The sequence below is a fragment of the Lemur catta genome, chromosome 2 (genome assembly GCF_020740605.2).
Source record: "Lemur catta isolate mLemCat1 chromosome 2, mLemCat1.pri, whole genome shotgun sequence".
In the NCBI taxonomy this organism is placed as follows: Eukaryota; Metazoa; Chordata; class Mammalia; order Primates; family Lemuridae; genus Lemur; species Lemur catta.
Window position 1 is genome coordinate 141,113,298 of NC_059129.1, and position 23,655 is coordinate 141,136,952.

At 44.1% G+C, this 23,655-nt stretch overlaps 1 protein-coding gene across 1 annotated transcript in view; it reads right to left on the bottom strand.

The window, feature by feature from the left end:
• Positions 1-23,655, bottom strand: part of PLG (plasminogen) — a 41,551-nt gene that overhangs the window by 4,426 nt on the left and 13,470 nt on the right. Inside the window, exons 6-17 of the mRNA XM_045544694.1 lie at positions 23,039-23,159; positions 21,225-21,343; positions 19,897-20,059; positions 19,032-19,177; positions 16,262-16,421; positions 11,401-11,582; positions 10,414-10,562; positions 8,868-8,961; positions 5,842-5,968; positions 3,976-4,050; positions 3,397-3,537; positions 1,532-1,638 (exon numbers count right to left, since the gene is read on the bottom strand). Coding sequence (XP_045400650.1) covers positions 1,532-1,638; positions 3,397-3,537; positions 3,976-4,050; positions 5,842-5,968; positions 8,868-8,961; positions 10,414-10,562; positions 11,401-11,582; positions 16,262-16,421; positions 19,032-19,177; positions 19,897-20,059; positions 21,225-21,343; positions 23,039-23,159 — 1,584 coding nt within the window. The remainder of the gene's footprint in view (positions 1-1,531; positions 1,639-3,396; positions 3,538-3,975; positions 4,051-5,841; positions 5,969-8,867; positions 8,962-10,413; positions 10,563-11,400; positions 11,583-16,261; positions 16,422-19,031; positions 19,178-19,896; positions 20,060-21,224; positions 21,344-23,038; positions 23,160-23,655) is intronic.

The following is a 23,655-nucleotide window of genomic DNA, read 5'->3' on the forward strand; positions in this document are numbered from 1 at the left end:
CTGCACTGTGACTGGAGAGGGCCGGGGGGGGGCCTGGGGCCACCATGTGAGCCTGCAGACTTTTCACCTCACTAAGAATTTCCTTCTTTTTGTTTAGTCCAATTTGAGTTGAATTTTCTGTCACTTGCAAGAAAGAGTCATAGTGGACACAACTATATCCCATATCATTAATAAGAGCTGCCATTTAAGGAGTGCATAGCATGTGCTCGGTGCTTTATGCACTTTCTTCTTGTTTCCCCACGACAGCTCTGCAGCCCGTCTTGCAGCTGAGGAGATAATCAGTGAGCATTTGTGACTTTTCTGAGCACCCACAGCTAGTGAGTGGGAGCCAGTCCTCCCATTCGGGTCTGACCTGCCCCATCCACCCCAGGTTCTGCTGTACAACCTGCATCTTCTCCGAGCCTCTGTCCCTGATTTGTAAAGCAGGAACAATATCTAACTCATAGGGGTTTGCAGCATTTCAACTTTTGAAAATGCAAAATGCCAGGAACAGTCACACATCCACAGGTGACACCTCATTTGCCGAATGTCCCTTTGCTTGGCCTCGATGCTCCCAGGCTCAGAAGTGCCCAAAGGGGGAATAGGAAGTCAAGGAGGTGAGGTTTAAAAATAGTAGGAAAAGCACAGAGAAAGGGAAGCTGACTTTGAGATTATCTAGACCAGTGGTTTTTAATCTTTTTTTTTTTAAGCCACAAAACCTTTCTTCACATGCAAGCTTATGCCAAGGGCTCATGTGGAAAACACAATTTGAAAACACCGGTTTTCCAGATGAGGGATTAGAGCCAAACGGAACAGAGAGGTAAAGTGACCTGTCCAGGTCTGTCCAGCTAGTGGCAGAGCTGGAACTACTCTCAGGGCTCCGAGTCCCATTGCAGCCCCCACCAACACCTCTGAGAAGGTGAGGCGGAGGTCCCTAGTCAGTCCCAGTGTGCCTGAAGCCGGGGGTTGGGAGGTGGCTGGTGGCTGTAATTAACAGGGTGTGCTGCAAAGTGAAGAAGGGGTCCCCAAATGTAGTTCAGGTGCTGATACCAGATCCCGCATGAATGTTTCCTCTCTTGTCCCATCGACCAATACCAAACGCCTGGAATGGGGACATGTGGCCTGTCTTGCTTTCCCCCGGCTGTTGGTCCCTCCCTAACAGCCGCCCAACACACCTTGCAGGTGGGAGTATTTGTGAAGAGGACTAGTTTAACCATAACTTTTGTTGTCACTGTTTCATACACATTTGGAAAGCCAGTATGGCCAACTTCACATGAAAATAATCTAACGCTCTTACCTTGTGGGCTGTGTCAAAACCTGCTTACCGGGGAAGCAACATTAACGTTGAAGAGACTCAAAGTAACAGCCCCTCCCCTTGCTCACGTCCACGATGACCGATTATGGGGACTTAGGCAGGTGCCCAGACAGAATCAGGAGAGGGGAACCATATTCACTGACAGGAATTTACACAACTTTCTCCGAAATGTTCATTTTGTCACACAGGCTGTAGGTCAAAACCAGCTCGTTATGTGGCTCATGTAATTTATCTCACCTTGGGTTTCTCCCCAGCCAGTGATGTAACATACTGTCCGGTCAGCAACCACGTAATCTGCGGGCGGCAGACAAGCCGGGATTACTTTGTCAGTGATGGCCGCAGGACTGGAAGAGAAACATCGCCAGTTACCTTTGACTGCCCGGCTGGGAGCCTTGTGCACCACAACCAGACGCTACCTGCCACCAAGCCCCTGAAGCCTCCAGGTGGCATCACCCTGCCTCGCTGACACGGAGCGACGCAGGGACAACCTTTCATCCTCACACTGGCCTGTGGTCACCTGGGAACTACATGAACTAAATGGATGTGAGGTGTCATTTAAAAGGCATCAGTTGTATACAAGAAACTGCTGGTGGTGTCGCCCCTGACGGTAGGGATGGCAAAGCCTCACTTTTCGGGAACATCCTGTGCCCTGCTGCAATTTTCTACCAAGTGCGCCCTTTTATATTAAGAGGGCCTGATCAGAGGCCCCGTGTGCAGCTGAAACACTGTCACCAAGCTGTAATAACAGCAAACGCATTGTGTGACAGAGCAAGGTGCTCCCTACTTGGGACCCCCGTTTCCTCATCAGTAAATGTGACAACAGCACAGTTACGAGAATCCGGTAACATGCTTGATATCTAATGAAAGAGGACGGGGAATTAGCATCTCGAGAAAGCAAAAGGGTATTGTTTTCAAAGAACACTCACAGGCCTTAGAGTTCCAGCAACTCTCAAACTTTAGAACTCTGATTTTTAGACTTGATTCTACTTTACTAAGTTCAAGGTGGGGTGGGGGGAAGGTGGGAAATGAGAAATGCCCTGTTCTAATTACGAATCATCGTTGTCGCCAGCTTTGAGCAGGTGCACTTTCTCGGAGGCACCAGCGTAGGCCCAGCCTCTCACACAGCTGCTGGTCACTGCTGCTCCCTCACGGGACACTAAATGCCTTGGACTCTGCACCTCAACAAGGGGCCTATCAGAGAACATTTCCAGAACCCACCGTTTACTAAAATATTTGTTCAAGCCATCGGGTCACCCTGACAAGCCTCTGAGGAGGAGGAGGAGAGGAGCCTTCATGTTTGCATGTTTGCTGGGGCTGCCGAGGGCCCTGGGGAACACGAGGAAAGTCAGATACTTTCTGGACTAAGCCACAAAGGCCCCTTCTCCCCTTGCCAGAGTGCCCGACATCCCAGGACCTCAACCCGGTTTACAGCCTGGAGCAGCTGCCCCATGTTTGTGAGCCAGGCCCAGAGGAGCCGCCCAGACCCGCCCCTCGCACTGTGCCTGTTCTCAAAATACCTGCCTTGGCTGGCTCCACTGGGACCTGTCTCCAAACAATCCTGACTTTAAGTGACATAAGCAAATTGATCACTTCATCAGGCTTAATAAAACATTTCAATAGGAAAAATAAAATCAAAGACGACTATAATGATAATAATACAATTCACGTTTGTAAATTGTGTGTGTGGGTTTTTTCCACATTATAGTTTTTTTAAGTGCATTGAAATATATAATCTCATTTGATTCTCTCAAATAGGTTATGAGGAGAGGAGGACTGTCCATCTGGAATAACTGACTCATTCTCTCATCACGAGCGTGTATTAACTGGTGAACATTAAGTGAGAGCTACAGGGGTAACAGCGCCCCTTATACTTCAACTCTCTCTTTTTGCACGAGGAAACTGAGTTCTGGTGCCTTTTTCAAGACCACAGCTAGTCCGTGGCAGGGCTGGGGTTGAAGTCTGATGCTGTCCCCAAAGCCCTTGAGCCTTTAATGTCACAGATGGCGCCTCCCCCCTGCCATGCAGCAGTGACGGTTATAAAACCCAGACATAAAACAAATGTCTTCACCAGCTTAGGGCAAAAACCACAAGTGAGCCAGTACCTGCTTAGCTTCAGCAAGGCAATGTCTGCTCGGGTGGGCTCCAAGAACAGCCTAGACACTTCGATTTGCTGAACATCTGATTGGAGATTCTTTTCTTCGTGTGCGCCCAGGATGACCCTGTATGCTGAAGGCCATCGGGACCTAGGAAAGAGCAAAACATGGTCCGGCCCCTTCACTAGCACCGATACACGTGGCCCTGTCTCCTCGAGATCCTCAGCCACCGAGAATCAGTGACTTCTGAGAGGCAAGAAAGGAAATTCACAATATGCCTGAATCTGGCACTGAAGGAATGTTCTAGGGCTCCTCTGGCTGGGACCAATGCCTGTCGCAGTGACCAGCTCTGACCGGCTGTTCCTAGCCCTACAAAATCACCCACCCTGAGACTTTCCCCTGCGGTTTCTCTGTGGAAACACTTCCCTCCTCTCTCGTCCGATTGCCCCGGCAGTTCTTCCCCAGCTTCTACACATGCGTGCCCTGGCCCTCAGCGTCCCCGCCGGGGACGGGAGATGGGGGAAAGGAAGGGAGGGGAGGAAGACGCCTTTAAGACAAGCCCTCTCATCAGTTGTCCCCGAAACCTACCTCTCCAAGCAGTGGGCAGCAGTCAACACCCACTCTGGCGATATTAAAGTGCCTCCGCAAAAGTGGTCTCCATATCTAGAAACAAAACATGCCAAGATTTTAGTTCAAATTCGATGGTTTACTCTGCTCCATGATACAGAAAGCCAGAAAGACATGTCCACTCAATTTTGACAACGTTGATATTCCCAGAGGAAAAGGCTATCACCCCAACATCAGGATGGTAGTGACTTTGAATTGTGCCCCATTAGTGGGATTTTTCAGAAGGTCCCACAAGTACCACTCTAGGATGGCTGTCGAGGTGCAGGCACAGCCTGTGCACAGGAGACAGGGCTTAGTGGCCCCACCATGGAGGCCTACAGTCATGGATTTGACCCCTTATCCCTGGGCTCCAACAGAAGTGACCAGCCAAAGACCTCACCTCAAGGCCTCTTTTTTTGTTTTTGTTTTGAGACAGAGTCTTGTTCTGTCGCCCTGGGTAAAGTGCAGTGGCGTCATCATAGCTCACTGCAACCTCAAACAAACTCCTGGCCTCAAGTGATCCTCCTACCTGAGCCTCCCAAGTAACTGGGACTACAGGCATGTGCCACCATGCCCGGCTAATTTTTTCTATTTTTAGTTGCTTGGCTAATTTTTTTTCTATTTTTAGTAGAAACAGGTTCTCGCTCTTGCTTGGGCTGGTCTCGAACTCCTCAGCTCAAGCTAATCCTCCCACCTCGGCCTCCCAGAGTGCTAGGATTACAGGCGTGAGTCACCATGCTCGGCCTTCCTCACAGTCTCTTTTGCTTCTTTATGACAAGATCTACGCCAGCTCTGATGAACGTTCTTCTGAGGGCCTGGTGTGATCCCCAACAGCGGTGATTCACGGGAGTCTTCTCATCTCACCTGAGAAACTTTACTTTTGGGGGATGCCCCCTAAATCACTAACTCTATACGACCACTTAGGCACATGGTAGCTCATAATAATGGTGTGAGCCACTCCAAACCAGATAGTAATGAACAGAAATACAAATTGCAAGTGCATGATAGCAAGCACCTTACTAAATCAGTCAGGAAGTAGACCGCACACAGTTTGGGGAAGAATGAATTTGAAACACGTGGAAGGTGAAGACTCTGTAGCAAGGAGTTACTAAACGGTAAGGTAAAGAAAAACGAACTGAGCACCAGTGCGCCGTGGAAGGAAGGCCTGTCAGTGGGGAGCAGCACCTGAGCTCACGTGCCCTGCGGAGGGACGTGAGGAGGAAGCAAAACAGGGAGCGGACAAGCCTGGTTCACACGTGTGCTTTCCGAGAGCCCCAAGAAAAGGGAATGTAGGAGGGGCATGTTCCACTGAAACGTAGCCCAAACTGTCCGAGTTCAGTAGGGTCAGACTGATCACCCTTAAACCACGGTGGTCACGAACTAGCATTTGTTCATGTGTTTGTGATTGAGTGAGTAGCCTCTGCATTAAGTTCAATGGTTCAGAAAAGTATATAAAAAAAGAATCTGTATCTCTGAAAGACTGTTGATAATTTTGTCCTTGTCCCCCCACCCCGCAAAGTGTCACATTTCTAAAAATAGCCCTTTGTTTTCATTCTACAATGAGGCAATACATAGCTATATAAACACTTAAAGCATCTTCAGTATTTTTCCAGCAATATTGGAACTTGGCGTAGATTACCGTGTCTGCAGATTTTGGTGATAGCTGCCCAGATCAAGGAAAAGAACCCAGAAAAATATAATTTTTTTATTTTTATAGCTTTTTTCCCCCCTCCTTTGGAAAATACAGAAATATTACTGATGCCTCAGAAGCGTTGGCTCAGTGTAAATGCAGACAGGCTGTACAGGGCTTCGTGCAAGGACGGTGTGAGCTGCTTGCAGGGCTCTTACCTTGTTCTAAGGCTGATCTGCCAGGGCCAGGAGTGCGGATGGGCCACACATCCACCCACCACCCTTCCGGGACATTTCTTGGGCTCCACTTGAGGCTTCCCGCAGTTGAATGAAGAGGGTGGGGGTGCTGTAGCACAAAGCAGGGAAAAGTCGCACGTGGGTCAGAGGTGGCAATTCGGTCATAGAATTCAAGATAAAGTCCAAGGACTGAATTTTTGACATCTCAAAGCCCAAACTAAATAGTAAAATGATAAGCATCTTTTGGGACATTTTCTCTGTTTCAAAAGTGGTATTAACACAGAACCCTCTCCTTTCGAGGAAATATAAGTTTTGTTTTAGTTATTTTGTTGGAGAAGTCATAAAATAAGTTGGTGTAGCTAAGCATTAGAGTAAGATCTTTTCTGAGAGGACCCTGACTGGCACAAATGGTTATTTGTAATTGTTATCCTGACTTGATGTAATATATTTAGAACATTGTCTCATCCTTCCTGTCATCATCATCATCGTCATCACCGTCTAAACCATGTAAAGTTTACTGAAAACTATAGTTGTCATCCCTGCTGAAAGGCCGTATTATTTCCATGTGAATCTCTGTGTGTGCACATATGTGCGTGTGTGTGTGATTGCATGTAACCAGGATAACTGTCCTAAGTTGAAATATTGCCTTCTTTCAGCCAGCTTCAGAACAGCTCCTCCAGGGAGCCTCCCATGACTAACCCAATGCCAGGGGGCGACGTGCATGCACTTGCCTTTGTTGTCTATCTACCTCCTACCTGCCTTCCCTCTGCAGCCAGCCTGCAGAGTCCCTGCAGAGTACGGTTACTGTCCCATCTTTCATACCACCCACTAATGCCTACAACAGTTCGGGGCTACAAAGTGTGTTCAAAGATGCTGCTCTGTTGTCTGTAGCACTTCAAGGTTTTCAGAAATATAAATGTAAGGCATTGTTAGTAACAATTGGAAGAGGACATCCTTTCTGTCCTAATCAAGCCGAAATTCTACACCCAAATGAACTGGAAACCTGAATTTTCCACATAACTTTCCATTTGCATGGCCTGCTCTGAGAACCTATACATAGAAGTCTTTTTCAGAGAGGAAGCATGGCATATAGCTAAATTATCTCTCTAACACTGAGCTCATATTCTGCTAGTGTGCCTTACAGATGGTCGATACGCACTAATCTACTAAAAGAATAATGACAGAGGTGATGGCACTCTGGTCTTAACTATCGAAAATAAAAGTGAAAGTTTCTATTTATTTTTACTTATTTATTATTTAGACTGAATGTATTGGTAGAAATGAAATAGTTATTAAAATCATTGACCACCAGAGACTCCTGCTTTCTCAAGCAGGAGTCAGGCCTGGGTATCCCACCAACCACATCCTTCTGTGGGAGACAGGTCACAAGACCTCCTCGTGTCTGGTCAGAACCCTTCTCACCAAGCTCGGGGTTGAGCTCACTTGCCTCATACCATGGTGAGGTGGGGGACCTCATATTCTATTGAAAAAATCCTCTTCCCATTCTTTCTTCTTTCTCCACTCTCTAAGAACCTGATTCTCGCACATCCGCAATATGGGTGAGGCTCCCAGAACTGCAGCTGCACAGTTCCTGCACTTCCCTTCCACGAGAGTCAAAGGCTCACGAGTCCCAGCACAGCTGTGGGGCCCGACGCTGGGCTCAACTGAAAGGCAGCCTGTCACACACAGCGGGCCCGGGCAGTGGGAGGCACTGGGGTGTGCCAGATGGGGCAGAAGAGACAGTCAGGACTGGAGGGTGGACGCTGACCCCATCAAGGGACTTTTAGGTGAAGGGGCTACCAAGAGAGCTTCTGCAGAACAGACAAAAACAGCCAGTAGAGAAAAAGCCAGCTATCAACTCATGCTAAACCCACAGAGCACAATGCCCTCTTCAGTAAGAATGGCCAAGTTGCATCTCCCTAGCAACCTTACCTCTCCTTCCTCCCTCCTGCTGTGCCCCAGGAATGGCCAAGACGCACACCTGGCCAGCGTGGTTCCCATGGTCTTCACCACTAGCCTAAACTGCCTCCACAAACAATCTCCAGACACTGGTTTTCAGTGGCTTTGGGAACCAGGCTCCTTCCCCCCAGCTCAAGGCCTTCCTCATGGCAGACACCAACCACATGCAATCCAACTGTGCGAGGGAGAAGTCCAGGACGGTTTTCAGTAACTAGGACAGGTTCTGTCTGCAAAGACTAGTCAGCAGAAAGTAAAACAGGCGCCAAGTCCAAGTGGCTTACACTGTTTTCCAGAAATACCCGTGGATTTGTTATTCCAATCTTTTAAGAGCTAATATCAATTCCTCTTTCCCCGAAACAATCCTCTTATGCCCTAGGAGCGTCTCAGAGCCATGAGGAAGGAACTCAACAACTGCTATCTAGGTTTTGTGGCTAATTAATAGTAACCTTAGGAGAAAGGAAATTTGGGGCCAATTGAAGATCTGCATTATTTTTCATTGAATTCTTAGGATGAAAATGTATAGGTTTACCATGTACATTACATGCTTAACTGTTTCCTTATATTTGTATTTTCTTTCCTCTCATCTGCCATAGGGGAAAGTTTCCTAACCAGTGACTCTAAATTTTGTTTTTCATGCATCCCAGGCCAGACACTGAAGAGTTCACCATCCTGGGGCCAATCAGATCACCTCTAAGCTTGCTCCTGGGGACTTCATATTTAGTTTAAGTTATCAGGGGAGGAGATGTTCCCCTAGCACATGAGGCCGGTAGTAGGGCAGGTTCCAGATGCCCATGACTAGCAGAGGGCTCAGGGGAGGAGGGCAGCCAGCTCCTTCCCAGAAGACCCAACTCAAGGCCCTCCTCTCCCGTCCCCCTCCCCCCCTCCTCCCCTCCCCTCTCCCCTCCCCCTCCCCTCCTCTCCCCTCCCCTCCCCCCTTCCCTGTTGCAGACCCACATCAAGGAAGTAATCACTGCATTTATCTGAGAAGCAGTTTTTTTGTTTCTTTGTTTGTTTTTGTATTTTCCTAACAAAAAAAGAAAGCAGCTCACCACACTGAGGGATATCACAGTAGTCAAAAAGTTTCCTGGGATTCGTTGTGTAGCACCAGGGACCGTTTTCGTCGCCATCAGGATTTCGGCAGTACTGAAAACAAGCAGGTGTGTGAGCCGCGGCTCACGTGGGGCAGATGGGGAGGGTCGTGGAGACCCAGCCACAGAGGATAGTGGCACATTACTAAGTAACTCAGATGGTCCCTGGTTGACTTCAGCAGTTGTCTAACCCATGAAGCCTGCTCACTGTCCATTCAGAAACTTTTGTTTCTATGGATTGCGCACCCTCCATGGGTCAAGATACGGAAAGCCAATATCTTCCTTTTCCTTCTTGTGATATTGCGATATAATAAGAAATATATATTTGTTCTCCACCCCCAAGTTCCTGATACAAAACTTCTAAATCCCAGAACTTTCTGGGCTGTAGGAGCATCTTTTGCTCTAATGAAGCAACTCTTGGTGGGCTTCTGGTAGCCTCAGGACGGGGGCTGTCACCAGGGGAACCAGCTATGTGATTAGAGCGTTGGAACTTTCAGCCCTACCCTTCAACCTCTGGGGAAGGGCTGAAGGCTGAGTGGAGCACCAGCGGCCAATGACACAATCGCTCCTGCCTACAGATTGACGCCTCCATGAAAATCCAAAAGGAGAGTTTCTGGATAGCTCAACGCATGGAGGCACCTGGAGGGTGGTGTGCTGGCGGGGGGCTTGGAAGCTCTAAGGCCACCTACATGCTCTGCCCTGGGCATCTCTCCCACCTGACTGTTCACTGCTGTCCTTTATAATAAATGGGTAAATGTCAGTAAAGTGTTCCCTGGGTTCTGTGAGCCGCTATAGCAAATTAATCGAATGCAAGAAGGGGCTCTTGGAAAAACAGACTTATAACCAGTTGGTCAGAAGCACTGGTCACAACCTGGAACTTGTGACTGGCATCTGAAGTGGGGGTCAGTCTCGTGGGATTTGACGTTATCTCCAGATATAGGATGTCAGGATTGAGTTAAATGCTAGGACACCCTGCTGGCTGTCAGAAGCATTATGCTGAGTGGCGAGTGAGAGTGGGGGCCCAGTTTGGTTTTCCAGACTTCCCTGCACATATCCCCCAAAGTTAACCATCCCACAGAGTGTATGGGACTAGGGGAAATCCTGCTTGGTGGGGTGCTGTTGGCCCATCAAAATGTTTTCTAGAAAAATCTGACTAAAATGTCATGAAGTACACCTCTGATCACCAGAACCTAGAGGACAAATACTAGAAACTGGAAACAGCACCCAATAACAGAAGCATGCCAGAAATGTCACCAAAGGGAAGTGAGAGGCCTGAGAGTGACTGCAGCACAGGGCTCTGCCTGCCTGTGCCCACTGCACTTTCCGTGCCAATGCCAGTTATATTTTAAGCTTAGTCCCCAGAAATTGCTCCAATTTTTTCCCCTTACCCCCAACCTTTCTCACCAATATCAAAGATGAGTCCAGGACAATTTTCTGTAACACGATCAATTCTGTTTGCAAAGATTGGTCAGCAAGAAGCAAATAGAGTCCAATCAAAGTGGCTTACGTTTTTTTCCAGACCTGCCCGTGGATTTGTCTCTGGAGTGAAAATGGTGTGACGATGGGGCTCCTGAGCAGCCCATCCCTGGCACGGAGTCCCGGTGACAGTGGTCGCGATCTTGCCCCGATAGTTTCTGCCGTTCCCAACTATGCACTCTGCAGGAAATGCAATGGGTGGTTACGCACTGCTCCGTGGCCCAGGACCACGGGGAATAAATGCAGTCATGTCCGTTTCTCTAGATGACACGCTCAGTGCTCACATTCCTCAGAAACTGGAATGCTGAGATTGCAATGAACACTGCCTAATTTAAGAAATCACTAGATATGCTTACTGGCTTGGAAATAATCACATATTTAGAATTAGAACTTTGGCTAGGGCACTAAGATAACCAGTTTTGGCCAGGTGCGGTGGCTCACGCCTGTAATCCTAGCACTCTGGGAGGCCAAGGCGGGAGGATCGCTCGAGGTCAGGAGTTTGAGACCAGCCTGAGCAAGAACGAGACCCCGTCTCTACCAAAAATATAAAGAAATTAGTCAGGCAACTGAAAATAGAAAAAATTAGCTGGGCATGGTGGTGCATGCCTGTAATCCCAGCTAATAAGGAGGCTGAGGCAGGAGGATCACTTGAGCCCAGGAGGTTGAGGTTGCTGTGAGCTAAGCTGACACCATGGCACTCTAGCCCTGGCAAAAGAGCAAGACACTGTCTCAAAAAAAAAAAAAAAAAAAAAATAACCAGTTTCATGACAAGGTGAATGGTAAGTCAAGCACCCTGGATGATTTGCACAAGTCCTAAAATCTCTGTTCACCCACAGAATACCAAAAATGACAGCTCTGGCTCCCCCAGAGAGAGCGCTGAGGCTTCCTTCCGCATGGCAGACCCACCGCCAGCACTCGAATGCCTGCGTAACATGGGAGCCTTCTGCATCAGAAAGATTTTCCATCCCTTTTCATCCCAAGGTCCAAATACGCAGATGTGCGGCCAGAGATTTCGTACCTTGTTCAGAAGAAGCCTCTACACTTGGAACTTGGGAGCGAGTCGGAGGTGCAGCAAAACTCGCTTCTGCTTCTGAGCATTTCTTCAGGTTACAGTACTCCCACCTGACACTCGGATCGGTGGTGTAACACCAAGGGCTTTTGTCAGCATCCGGATTCCTGCAGTAGTTCATTTTCAAGTCACTGTAAATTCCAAAATAATACAGGTCACAAGAGGTGGGAAAATCTTTGGGGGCACCCGGCACCCTCTAAATTTTGTTATAACAAAGTGTTAACAAGAGATTCGGAAATGTTCCCATTAAAGGAACAGTAATACCACAGGCACAAACAGGCCTTAACTTCTAAACGACTGTGTAAATTTCAAAGATAGATGACAATTTTTATTTTAAAAAATCAAAGGTAATATATGCTCCATTTAAAAACTGAGACAATACATAAACATATAAAAGAAAGTATCAGAATATCCTGGTTCCACATTCTTTAAATACATTCCTCCCGCATAAACTGATACAGATTTTGAAGTGTGTATGTTATATTTTTATGATGATATAAATCTATCCATATCTGTTACTCTCTCTCTCTCTCTGTCTGACTATATAATGATATGTAAGTTGGAACTAAAACATATTGCCCAAGGAAGAAATGATATACAAGACGATAACATTCCCAGGCCATCCCTCTTAGTCTATTTACTCATAGTGTAGCTAAACTGCTGCACATTTACAATGAAAACCAATCATGGAAATAATATCACTATAAATATGGTATTGGGTAGATCAAGTGGGTGTGGGTTTGAAAGACTTATACAGAAGCTGGCCCAGAAAACCAGCCCCCAGGCAGGATGTGGTTTCGTGTGGCCACATTCCTGGCCAGGAGATCCTCTCCTGCTCCCAGTCCACCTTCTGCTGGCTGCAGCCGCTCGAGGCTGAGGGAATAGGGATGACATTAAGGAACAGTGAGACAGAAAGCATAAAGGGAGACACCTGGGTAGACTAGGGGACCCGAGGCAGTTGCGTGGTTATGGGGGAGTCAGAGAAATTTGAGTAAGAGACAGAGTAGGGGAGGATCTTGGGGAAGCCTGGAGGATGCGATCCCCTTGGGCTTCCCAAGAACATTGCCCACCCTCTCAGAATCCTCAGCCTTGGCAGCCACTCTGCAATGCCGATGCATGACCTGCGGCTGTCTGAGAAAACTTGAGCCGTGTGGTGTGCTATGGGAATGCAACACCGAGTCTGGAGATGCCGTAGACACGTGACATGTCTCAAGCCCCGGCCCACTGTCTGGGCAAGCCAGTCAAAGAGTTTCCAAGCAGCTGTAGGTGTTAAAAAATTCTTTTTATATGTTGCTGGATTCAATTTACTAGTTTTTTGTTAAGTCTTTTGTGTTTATATTCACAACAGATAATGTTCCTTGCCATACACCATTGTCTGTTTTTTTGTATCTGAGATTTTTGACCTCACAAACTGAGTTCAGAAGTGTTCTCTCCTCTATTTTCTGTACTAGACAGTAAATGATTGGAGTTATTTCCTCCTTTAATACTAGATAAAATTTCCAGTGAAGCCATCTGGGCCTGGAGTTTTCTCTGTAGGAAGTTTTTTTGATTTATTAATATATACTAATATATTAAAGAATATATACATATATTTTCTTTAGACTGTTCAGAAATCAATTTATTCATTGTCTGATTTACTTATTTGTTTTTCATCAGGAATTAGTCCATATAACCTAAGTTGTTGAATTAGTTAATATAAAGTTGTTCTTCATATTTTCTTATCTTTTAATATCAGAAGGATTCTATGGTGATGCTGCCTCTCTGCCTGTACCTGATGTAGGTGATTGTACTGTCACCTGAGTTCGTGACCATGTTAGCCAGAGGTTTAGCAATTATATCAATCTTTTCAAACAACCAATTTTTTGTTTCACTGACTTATTTAATTGTTTATCTATTTTCTTTTACATTGAATTTCATTTATTTTTATTATTTCCTTCTGCTTATGGCAGGTTTTATTTGCATTTCCTTGTCTAGATTCTTGTTATCTTAGATCAACAGTTCTCAATGATTTTGGTCTCAAGACCTCTTTACACCCAAGTATTGTGGATCCCAAAGAGCTTTAGATTTGATGATATACACTATTAACATTTATCGCATCTACTACAAATGAGAACTTTTTAAAATGTAAGAATACACTTTCACACATTTTTGTTAGCCATCAGAGAGATGATATCAGGACACATTATGTAGTCTCCAGAAAATTCTGCTATATCCTTGTGAGAAAATGAAAGTGAAAGAGGCAAATATAATCTTTTTTTTTTTTTTAAGTGTCTTAACTTCAGAGACTCTCCAAAGGGGTGTCCGGAATCCCCAGGTTTCTCCAGACCACACTTTGAGAACTGTTGGCTTAAATCATTGATTTTTAAATGTTTCCATTTTCTAATAAGAACATTTAAAGCTATAAATCCCTAAAAACATTAGCTGTATTCCACAAATTTTGATATATTGTGTTTGTATTATTATTCAGTTAAAACATTTCTCATTCCTTTGTGATTTCTTCCTTGATTCATGGATTATTTAGAAATTTGTTGTTTCATTTCCAAATATTTGGGAATTTCCTCAGTTTTTTATTATTTATATCTCATTTAATTCAGTTGTAGTCAGAAAACACATTCAGTATTATTTCAATATTTTGTAATATATTGAGACTTGTTTTCAGGCCAAGCATATGGTGTATCTTGGCAAATGCTCCACACACATTTGAAAGTGTGTTCTATAATTTGGCATAGTATTACATAGGGTATTTTCCATTAAACCTTCTATATCCTTTCTGATCTTTTGTCTATTTGTGCTATTATATTTTGTTTGGGGAGGATTTATAATTATACTGAGAGATAAGTAGGGAAGTCTCCAACTATAATTGTGGACTTATCTCTTCAGTTCTGTCAGCTTTTGATTCCTATATCTGAAGCTGTGTTATTAGGGTATAACATATTTGGCATTGTTCTGTCTCAATAAATGATCCCTTTTTACTTATGAAACGTCCTTTTTATCTCTGGTATTATTGCATGTCCTGAAATCTACTTTGTCTGATATTAACATAACCACTCCAGCTTTTTTTGATTCATGTTTCAATGGTGTATAATTTCCCCTACTTTGGTTTTTAATGATTGTCTTTACATTTCAAGAGCATCTCTTGTAAAGAGAACATGATTGAGCTTTCGTTTTTCTTCAACTTGACAATCCCTGCCTTTTAACTGATATGTTTAATCTTTTTACATTTAATATACTTTCAATGTGGATAAGTTTAAGTCTACCACAATGCTTTGTGTTTTCTGTTTGTGCCGTATCTCCTGTATTCTTTTTTCTTCCTTTCCTTCCTTTCTTTGAATTAATTGAATATTCTTATTATCTATTCTTGTAAGTTTAAATATTTTTAGTCTCTCTTTAACCTATCACATTCAACCCTGTATTAATATTACATAACTTCATGAAGAATGCAAGACACTTACAACAGTATGATTCTATTTATCCCCTACATTATTTACGCTACTGTTTTCAAAAATTCAACATATGTTAAAATAAAAACACACTGTTCTCATTTTGCTTCAAGTAGTCAAATATCTTTTAAAGAAATTAAGAATTGAGATAAATAAAATCTTTTATATTTACATTTACCATTTCCAGGGTTTTTCATTACTTAGCATAGATTAAAGTTCCCATCTGGTCTTACTTTTGTTTAAGATCTTTTATAGAATAGACATGATGGTGAAAACTTTTTTCAGTGTTTTGTTTGCTTTCTTGGGGAAAGAATATGTATTTATATAACACTCATATTCAAATGAATATGAATATTCAAATGAATATTTTTAAATTACTCTGCCAATTCTATCATTTCTTGGTCTGTTTGTATTGACTGATTTTTCTCCTCATTATGGATCATACTTAATGCTTTGTGTATATCTAGGAAATTTTTAAATTTATCTCAAACATTATGGATGCCACGTTACTGAGCAACTTGATTTTGTTTTTTAACTCTAAAGAATGTTTTTTTTTTTCTTCTTGAAGGCAGTTAATTTACTTGGAGATCATTTTGGCCATTTTAGGCTTGCTTTTGAGCTTTGCTAGGGTGTTTCTAGAGTAGCCTTTCTCCTAGGAATACATGATTCCTACTCCTAAAGCATGGCTTTCCTGGGGTCTCTATTGAATGCCCAAGATGTTCAATGAGGACTCTCTTCTTTGGTGAGGCAGAACTCAAATAGCTCCCTGTGCTGTGGGAGCTCCGTAATCTCCAGTTAGCTCGCTGCTCCCTGGTAGCTGTTCTTTGCCCAGCAGTTGTTCTTTGTCCTACTTCCTTTGTATGATATCTCCCAGTACACCTGAAGCTTTCTATTTTGCCAAAGACTTGAGGAGATGTCTGTGCATATTCCTGGAGCTCTTTCTCTCCACAGATCCTCTCTCATTATTACCCAGCCTAGCAAATCCCAGCTGCCTTAGGAATCCCAAACTTCATGGATTGGAGGTTGGAAGGACAGGATTCCATGGTGGAAAGATTGCATTGATCTTTCGTGGGGTTGTGGCATGGTCCTGTTCCCAAGTGTCTGGTCATTTGTTCTCCTGAGTTTTGCATTAATGTGGCCTCACCACTTCCTTGTATCCCCTGTCCCTACAAAGCTACTCAGGAACAGTGGACAGTCTATAATTTCTCTCCTGTCAGACCTCTGACCCAAAAGCAAGTTTCCTGCGCATTTTGCCTCAGAGACTGGCTCTAAGAGAAAGATGATCCTAAGGAGTTAGCATAAAAGATAGCTCTTCTAAGAGAAACTTATGTTGGCTGTTGTTCCTCTTATGGTTAAAATCAAAGACCTACGCATTTGGGTATTTTTCTGGGGTCTTCTCATGTCGATGTGGTGTCATAGACGACCAAGACTGACATTTCCTTCCTGTGATAGTGATGGATGATGTACCTCGGTAACTTTGCCCATTCCCCTGGTAGCACTCCTGGACCACAGGGGTGTGCTCAGGTGGTGCTAAAATTAAAATAGAAGAAATCAAGCTTAATAAAGGCTGAAACAGAAACATGTGAAGTGATTCATGACAAAAAATAGTTCATTAATCTCTGGGAATTACCACTGTTCTCTTTTCCATATTAGCAGACAGATTGACATGCAAAAAAATTCAATAAATTCATAGCATTCCAGAACTTTAATAACCTAGCCTTTCTTGGGAATATTTAATTTAAAACAGAGGGAAAAATAGCCAAGTCAGAGAGCATGGCTGTCAGTGGGGGATCACACTTGAAACCCTTGGACATTTCCCCAGACCATTTGCTCATGCAAAGCCAAAGCCTTAAGCTTCCATGGAATGGGGCAGGAAACGGTGCTGCATCTAGGACTGCAGGCAAAGATCCACTGTTTCTCAGACATAGGTACAGGCAAAACCTCTTTCCCCTGGAGGAGAGACAAGGAACCCTCTTGCCCAGGATCCTGCGTTGACACAAAGCAGAAGCCTATTACTCTTCCACTCCAGGCCCTCCACAGATACAAGTTCCATGAGAAGGAGGAGCAAGAACACTGAGAAATCACTACTACCAAAGCCTAGGTGTGCAGAGCCTACCCACATAAAACATCACCACTGAGTAATAAAGCAACCCACCTCAGAGATGACTACATCTAGAAGCTATCTGATTGGGATTGTAAAATAATCATGATTTAAACATTAAAGAATCTTGTGGTAAAGGTAGACATTATGCATGGATAGATGCAGAATTTCAGCAAAGAGATGGAAAGTCTAAAAAAGAGTAGAATGAAATTGCTAGACATGAAAACCATGGTATCAGAGATGAAGAATCCTTTCAATGGGCTGATCAGCAAACTACACAGAACAGAGGAAATAATCAGTGAACCTGAAAATAGCTTAATAGAAATTATCCAGACTCACACACTAAGGAAGAAAAGAGTGATTGAAGAAAAAAAAACAGAGAAAACATTCAAGAGTTATGAAACAATGCGAAGTGGTATAACATTTGGGCACCTGTAGTCCAAGAAGGAGAAGAGAGAGAGTGAGATGGGAAAAAAGAAATATTTGAACAGATAATGGCTAAGAATTTTAAAAACATAATGAAAATCAATAATCCACAAATCCAAGAAGCTCAGAAAACCCAAGCAAAATAAAATAAAAAAAAATTAAACATACTCAGATTCACCACATTCAAACCACTGAGAAACAAAGATGAGAGCAAGTCTTAAAGGCAGCAGGAGAGAAAAGAAATACTGACTATGTAGGAAGAAGGGAAGACAGAAGATAATGGAGTATCACCTTTAAAGTGGTAGAGTAAATAAAACTGTCACATTGGTACTCATAGCCAGCAAAATTATTTTTAGAGACTGAAGGCAAAATAAGACTTTTGCATACATACAGAAGCTGAAACACTTCATCAGTAACAGTCTTGTGCTACAAGAATTGCTAAAGGTTGAGTGTTTTACAGAAGGAATATGACACCAGATGGAAATGTGGATCTACACAGAGAAATGAGTAGAGCACTAAACATGGTAAAATAAATGAGTAAATAAAATGTAAAAAATATTTGTATGTATAATCACTTTAAAACACAACTGACCATTCAGGGCAAAAATAGTATCAATGTATTACGAGATTTACAACATAATAGAAGTAAGCTTCTTTTAGAGAGGACAATAGCACAACATTGTGGGAGGAAGGAAATAGAAACACAATGTCCTAAGGTTCTTATACCATACAGCAACTAACTAGAATGAGATTATTTGTAGGTGGAATGTGGTAAGTTAAAGATGCATATGGTAAACATTAGAGAAAATGCTAAAACTATGAAAACTGATTTACCTAATAATTAAGTAGTGGAGATAAAAGACAATCATAAAAATACTCAATTCAAATGGAAGTGGAAAAAGCCAAAAAAGAAACAAACCCCAAATAGGATAAAGAGAAATACCTAACTTCATGGGAGATTTAAATCCAACCATATTAACAATTACATTCATATAAATAGTCTAAACAGCTCAATTAAAAAGCTGAGAAAAGATATATCATACAAATGCTAGTGAAATGGAGGTGCAAAGGCTGTATTCATATCAGCAAAAATAGACTTGAGAGCAAGAAATATTTCTAGAGACAAGAAGTGTTATTACATAATGATGAAAGGGTCGTTTCACCAAGAAGACATAACAATACTAAATGTGCGTGTGCCTAACAATATAGCTTCAAAATACATCAACCAAATAGGGCTAGAACCTAAGAGAAACAGACTAATCTACAGTTAAAGTTGCACCTGTCACCATTCATCCCTCGGAAAGCAACAGAATAGGAGACACATGAACGGCACTAACGATCACCTTGACCTAACTGACCTAGAGAACACCCTACCAACAACAGCAGGAGCCGCAGTCTTTTCAAGAGCACAGTAAACATCCACCAAGATGACTATATTTTGAACCCTAAAACAAACCTCAACAAATTTAAAATAACTGAAATCACACAGAGCGTGTTCTCTGACCACAACAGAATTAAGCTGAACAAAGCCGCTGTGTGTTGTGATGACAGCACCGGAGTATTAAGCTAGGGAGGAAGTCTGGGCCTCAGTAAGCGCTCACAGCCCGTGGTACCTGATGCATCCAAGTGTTCTGTGGAGAGCTGAGAGGCCCCACAGGACGGTATCTCACAGTACTCCCACCTCACTGCGCTGTTGGTTGTATAGCACCAGGGGGCCGTTTCTCCATCAGGGTTACGACAGTAGTTCTCATCCAAATTTCTGGGGGGAAAAAGTGACTGTGAGATTGGCTTTCCAAAAAGGCTAAATAAACAAGGTGCACGCATGCTTGTTTATGGTGATATTGGATACACATCCAGCTGACAGTCTAGAGTCACACAAACTGAATAAGAGGTGCCAGAAGGAAGCTTAAGCAGCCAGGATTTCATAGAATTCCATAGAATCATGGCCCAGATGCTCCTCTTGGGTAAGTGGTTGAAATACATTCCCTGGCTTTGTATGGCCAAATGAAATAGGTCTTTTGCTATGTGTTGGGCACTGTGCTATATGCTCGAAATGCAAGGGATATTTTCCACACTATTCCTGCCTCTATGAGTATACATCCTAGCCATGGGATTTGAGGGTTACAGAGCAGAGGTCCTCAAACCTCAGAGTGCATTCAGTGGAGGGCTTGTCAAAACATATTGCTGGGGCCCATCCCTAGAGCTTCTGAGTTAATAGGCCTGGAGCAGGGCCCCAGAATTTGCATTTCTAACAAATTTCTGGTGATGCCAATGCTGCTGGCCTGGGAAACCACACTTTGAAGACAAGTGTTAGGGGGGAAACAGTGCTGAATTTCACTTCCCTTGCACATGACGCTATCAGTTTTCATTCCAGAATACTTTAATCCTGGAATCCTATAGGAACTAAAACTAAGGCAAAGTCAGTGGGATTTCACATTCCACAGCGGCAGAGAGGGAAGGAGACCAGAGGGGACTTACTTGCAGGGAAAGTTTTCTGGTGTCCTGTTGTGTTTGTGAGGGGTCTGCTCACTCCAGCGCTGGCAGGTGTGCCCGGACACGGTAACAGCCACCTTCCCACGATAGCTTTCACCTCTTCCCTTCAGACACTGGTGTGTTGGGCCAGTAGATGGTGGGGGTGTTGCTTGAACGGGGAAAATAAACTGTTTTACAATGAATATTTTCACATAAAGAATGCACAGATGGGTGTCAGGGAGAACAGATGCAGGGTGCCGTAGCCTATCTTCTCCTCTGCTCAGCCTGTCTTGGAATCTGGCAACTGAAAGCTGTTCAGCATTCTCAGAAGAAATCAGGCGAGCAGGACCTATGCCTGCGAGTCCTTTTCATGGGGAACTCCTCCAGAAATAGACTCCTGGGCAGATGCTGCTTTCTATGCTCAGTTCATCATGCACAGTGAGTGTCAATCTGTGTCACCCCCACCGCAAATCCTTACATATGCCAGTGGTCCATGCTCTTTTGTGAAGAGTAAATTATTCACTGAGTAAACATAACTGAATGACACCTGATATTCCACAAAGCCAAACAACAGAGAAGGAGTCCGCAGAAAGAAGGCAAAATATTTGTCCAAGGAAAAGTGTGTGCATCCAGAAATCAAAACATTCTTGAGGAAAAAAAAAAAAAGGAAAAGAGAAACTGATGTTCACAAAGAGGGAGAATACCTGAGCTCCCCAAAGGATGATTTTTCAGAGCAAAGGAGGGGAAGCCAGCCCTCACCGGATCCTTTTTAGCTTGTGATGACTGTCTTTGTGTACACTTCTAATGCCTTGCTTCAGATTCTCAGAGAAGGAAAATATTGTAAAATTGCTTTTTCCATGACACTTCTGCTAGGTCTGCCATTTCATCTTCTCCTGAACTCTCCTCCCCTGCTGGGCCCAACTTGGACATACTAAAAACTGGACATTCACAGACACTCCTCTGTTTACAAGGCAACAGACAGAACTCTGGTTGACAATGAAATCCATGTACCACAGAGCATGCGTCTGATTCCCCTGTAGCACAGCGAAGAGTAGGATAACAGAGATACCACCCCAGAACCTACATTTAAGTGTAATCATAAGAGGCAGAAGTCTCTGATAGGAAAAAAAGAAACAAAAACAAAAACATAATAAATGGATGCTCTGATCAATTACCTACAGTAACCACTAAATTGTTTTAAAAGAGCAGGGAGATCCCACTGGACTTGCAGGTCACTTTCTGGGCACTGCACTCTGCACGGATGCATATTTTCATTTTGCTTTTAAGCCCGGAACAGGTCCGGACGCGGAGGGCTGGGCATGCGCCCTACTTACTGCAGCGGGGGATGTCGCAGAGCTCCCAGCGCTTGTTGGGATTGGTGGTGAAACACCAAGGGCGGGGCTCCCCGTCAGGGTTTCGACAGTAATTCATCTTCAAGTTCTTGTTTGGAAATCTGAATGGGCAAGAGGGTTTCAACAGCACTGAACACTTACATTCACGGATGGGAATCTTTTTGAATGAGCAAACATTGAGCACCTGCTGCGTGCTAGGTACAGTCAGGCACCAGGGTAATTGGATGAAGGCAGTCCTCAAAGAAGAAAGATAGGCTCAGAATTACAAGGGCTTATTTTCTTTTTTAGAAATCGGGGATGGGGGCAGAGAGCCCCCCCCCCATTATGTTGCCCAGGCTGGCCTTGAAGTCCTGGGCTCAAGCAATCTTCCTGCCTCGTGCCCGGCTGCTATGGGCTGTTTTCTAACAGCTTACATGTGTAGAAATCATTCAGCAGCATCAGTAACCTTATCATTTTGGCAATCTGGAAAATTGATGTAAGCAAACTCTAGCTATTCAGCTGCACATGACGGCAATTTTTAACATACAAAATGCTCACTGCCTAAAAATAGTCATTTGGTACATAACACAGCCAAGAAATTGGCATCTTCATGGCTTAAAGGCATGGTCCTGCTGATCCACTTGGCTCTGGTCCTGCCAGCCCTGGAGCTGAGAGGAAGCCAGAGAGAAGCCATGCTCCCGTGAGCGGCTTGCAGCGCAGCGCCGGCGCCAACCCTCTGGGGGGCACGGGTGGCTCAGGCTGCGGGCAGGATGCACGGCACGCCTGGTGGCCCTCTGGGCTTATTCCCTCCCTCTCCGAAGTTGTAAATGCTCAATCGGGAGGCACAGAGCAGCCATCAGTGGCTTAAGCAGTCCTCTTCTCCTTCTGGTTTCCTGCAGTGAATTTACCCAGCTTGAATCCTTGAGGCCTTTATTGTATCTCCCCTTTGAAGGATGGCAACTGCTGGGCTGTGAGCTAGCTATTCAGAAAGGGAGGTGCAAACATTGAGCGGAGTTGTTTTCCACAATGAAAGCTGTGGCTTAGCCTCATTTCTGCATTTCTTATGAGCTCTGTTCCGGTCGTGCAGTCTTCATAGAAGGAAGAGAAAGACCCGGGGCAGCTACAGAGCGGGAAGTGTTTCCAGTACAGCTAATGTGAAATAGAATATGCACAAAACCTTACTCTAGGCGTCAACATTACTTACTAGAGTAGGGTCTCTTACTCCTATTTTAAATTCATGGTCCCCTTTGAGAATCTTGTGGAAATCATGAATCCTCATCCCAGAAAAATGCACAGATATAAACACACATAAAACATCGGGGAATTCACAAAATCCACCATGTTCACCCGTAGATGATAGATTGGGAAGCCTTGAATCTCATCAGTATAAAGGGAAAGGAAAGGAAAGGCGTAAAGAAAAGAGGAAAATATTTGGAAAATACACAAGCCAGAGGTATCTGTGTTTCTCAGTACAGATTTCAATGCATTCATACACGTGTTAGGATTGCAATGTGTGTACAAGTCAGCCGATCCGGTTATAACACAAACGCAGATTCGGACGGTCTGAGATCCTGCCTTTGTAACAAACCCTCAGGTGATATCACCACTGCTGGTCCATCCATAGACCAGATTTTGAGTAGTAAGAATGTACACTTCACTTGCAGTCTTGTGGGAGGATGCCAGCTTTGAAATTCAAAAACAGCAAGTGTTCACTTCTGGAGGAATGGTGAAAATATCTAAATATTTTTAATAAGAGTAAATGTCTGAGAGAGCTACAGAGTCTGAAACATGGAATGTTTCCCCCCCGTGAGACTTACTTGGAAGGAATGTATCCGTGAGCATGTGGGCTCTGAGAGTCCCAGGCCTGGCATTCCAGGCCAGACATGGTCTTGGAAATTTTGCCCTGGTAGTTTTCTCCACTGCAGTGCATGCATTCCTCTGGGCAGAGAGGGGACGAAAGAGAGAGAGGAAGTTACTCTGATCATTCAGATGACTGCCAAATATGCTGGCCCCGCTTTGCAATTGCAGTGCTAGAGTTTCTGATTGTGCTCATGGCCTCATGGGAGAGCAATATTCACCTGAAGGGACAGCGCTTCTCTTTTTATATTGTTGAGAAGCATGACAGGATGTTTTTGCTTTCCTAAATTATTCAGAAAATGAATCTTTGATTTAGAATTATTGAAGTCATATGGTGAGGCACAGTAATATGTGACTTAAGTTCTTACAGGGTAATAAGGAAAACAGGGACAGATTTAACACAAAAATGATACATTCAGGACACTTAAAGGCCAAATGACCTATAACAGTGTACAAGTAAAGGATCCCCGTAGTTCAGATAGATAAAAGTGAAGGGAGAACTGAGCTGTCACAAGGTATGATATCCACATTGTCGCTCGCATAAATCCCACCTTTATCTATTCCCCGTTGCACTAAT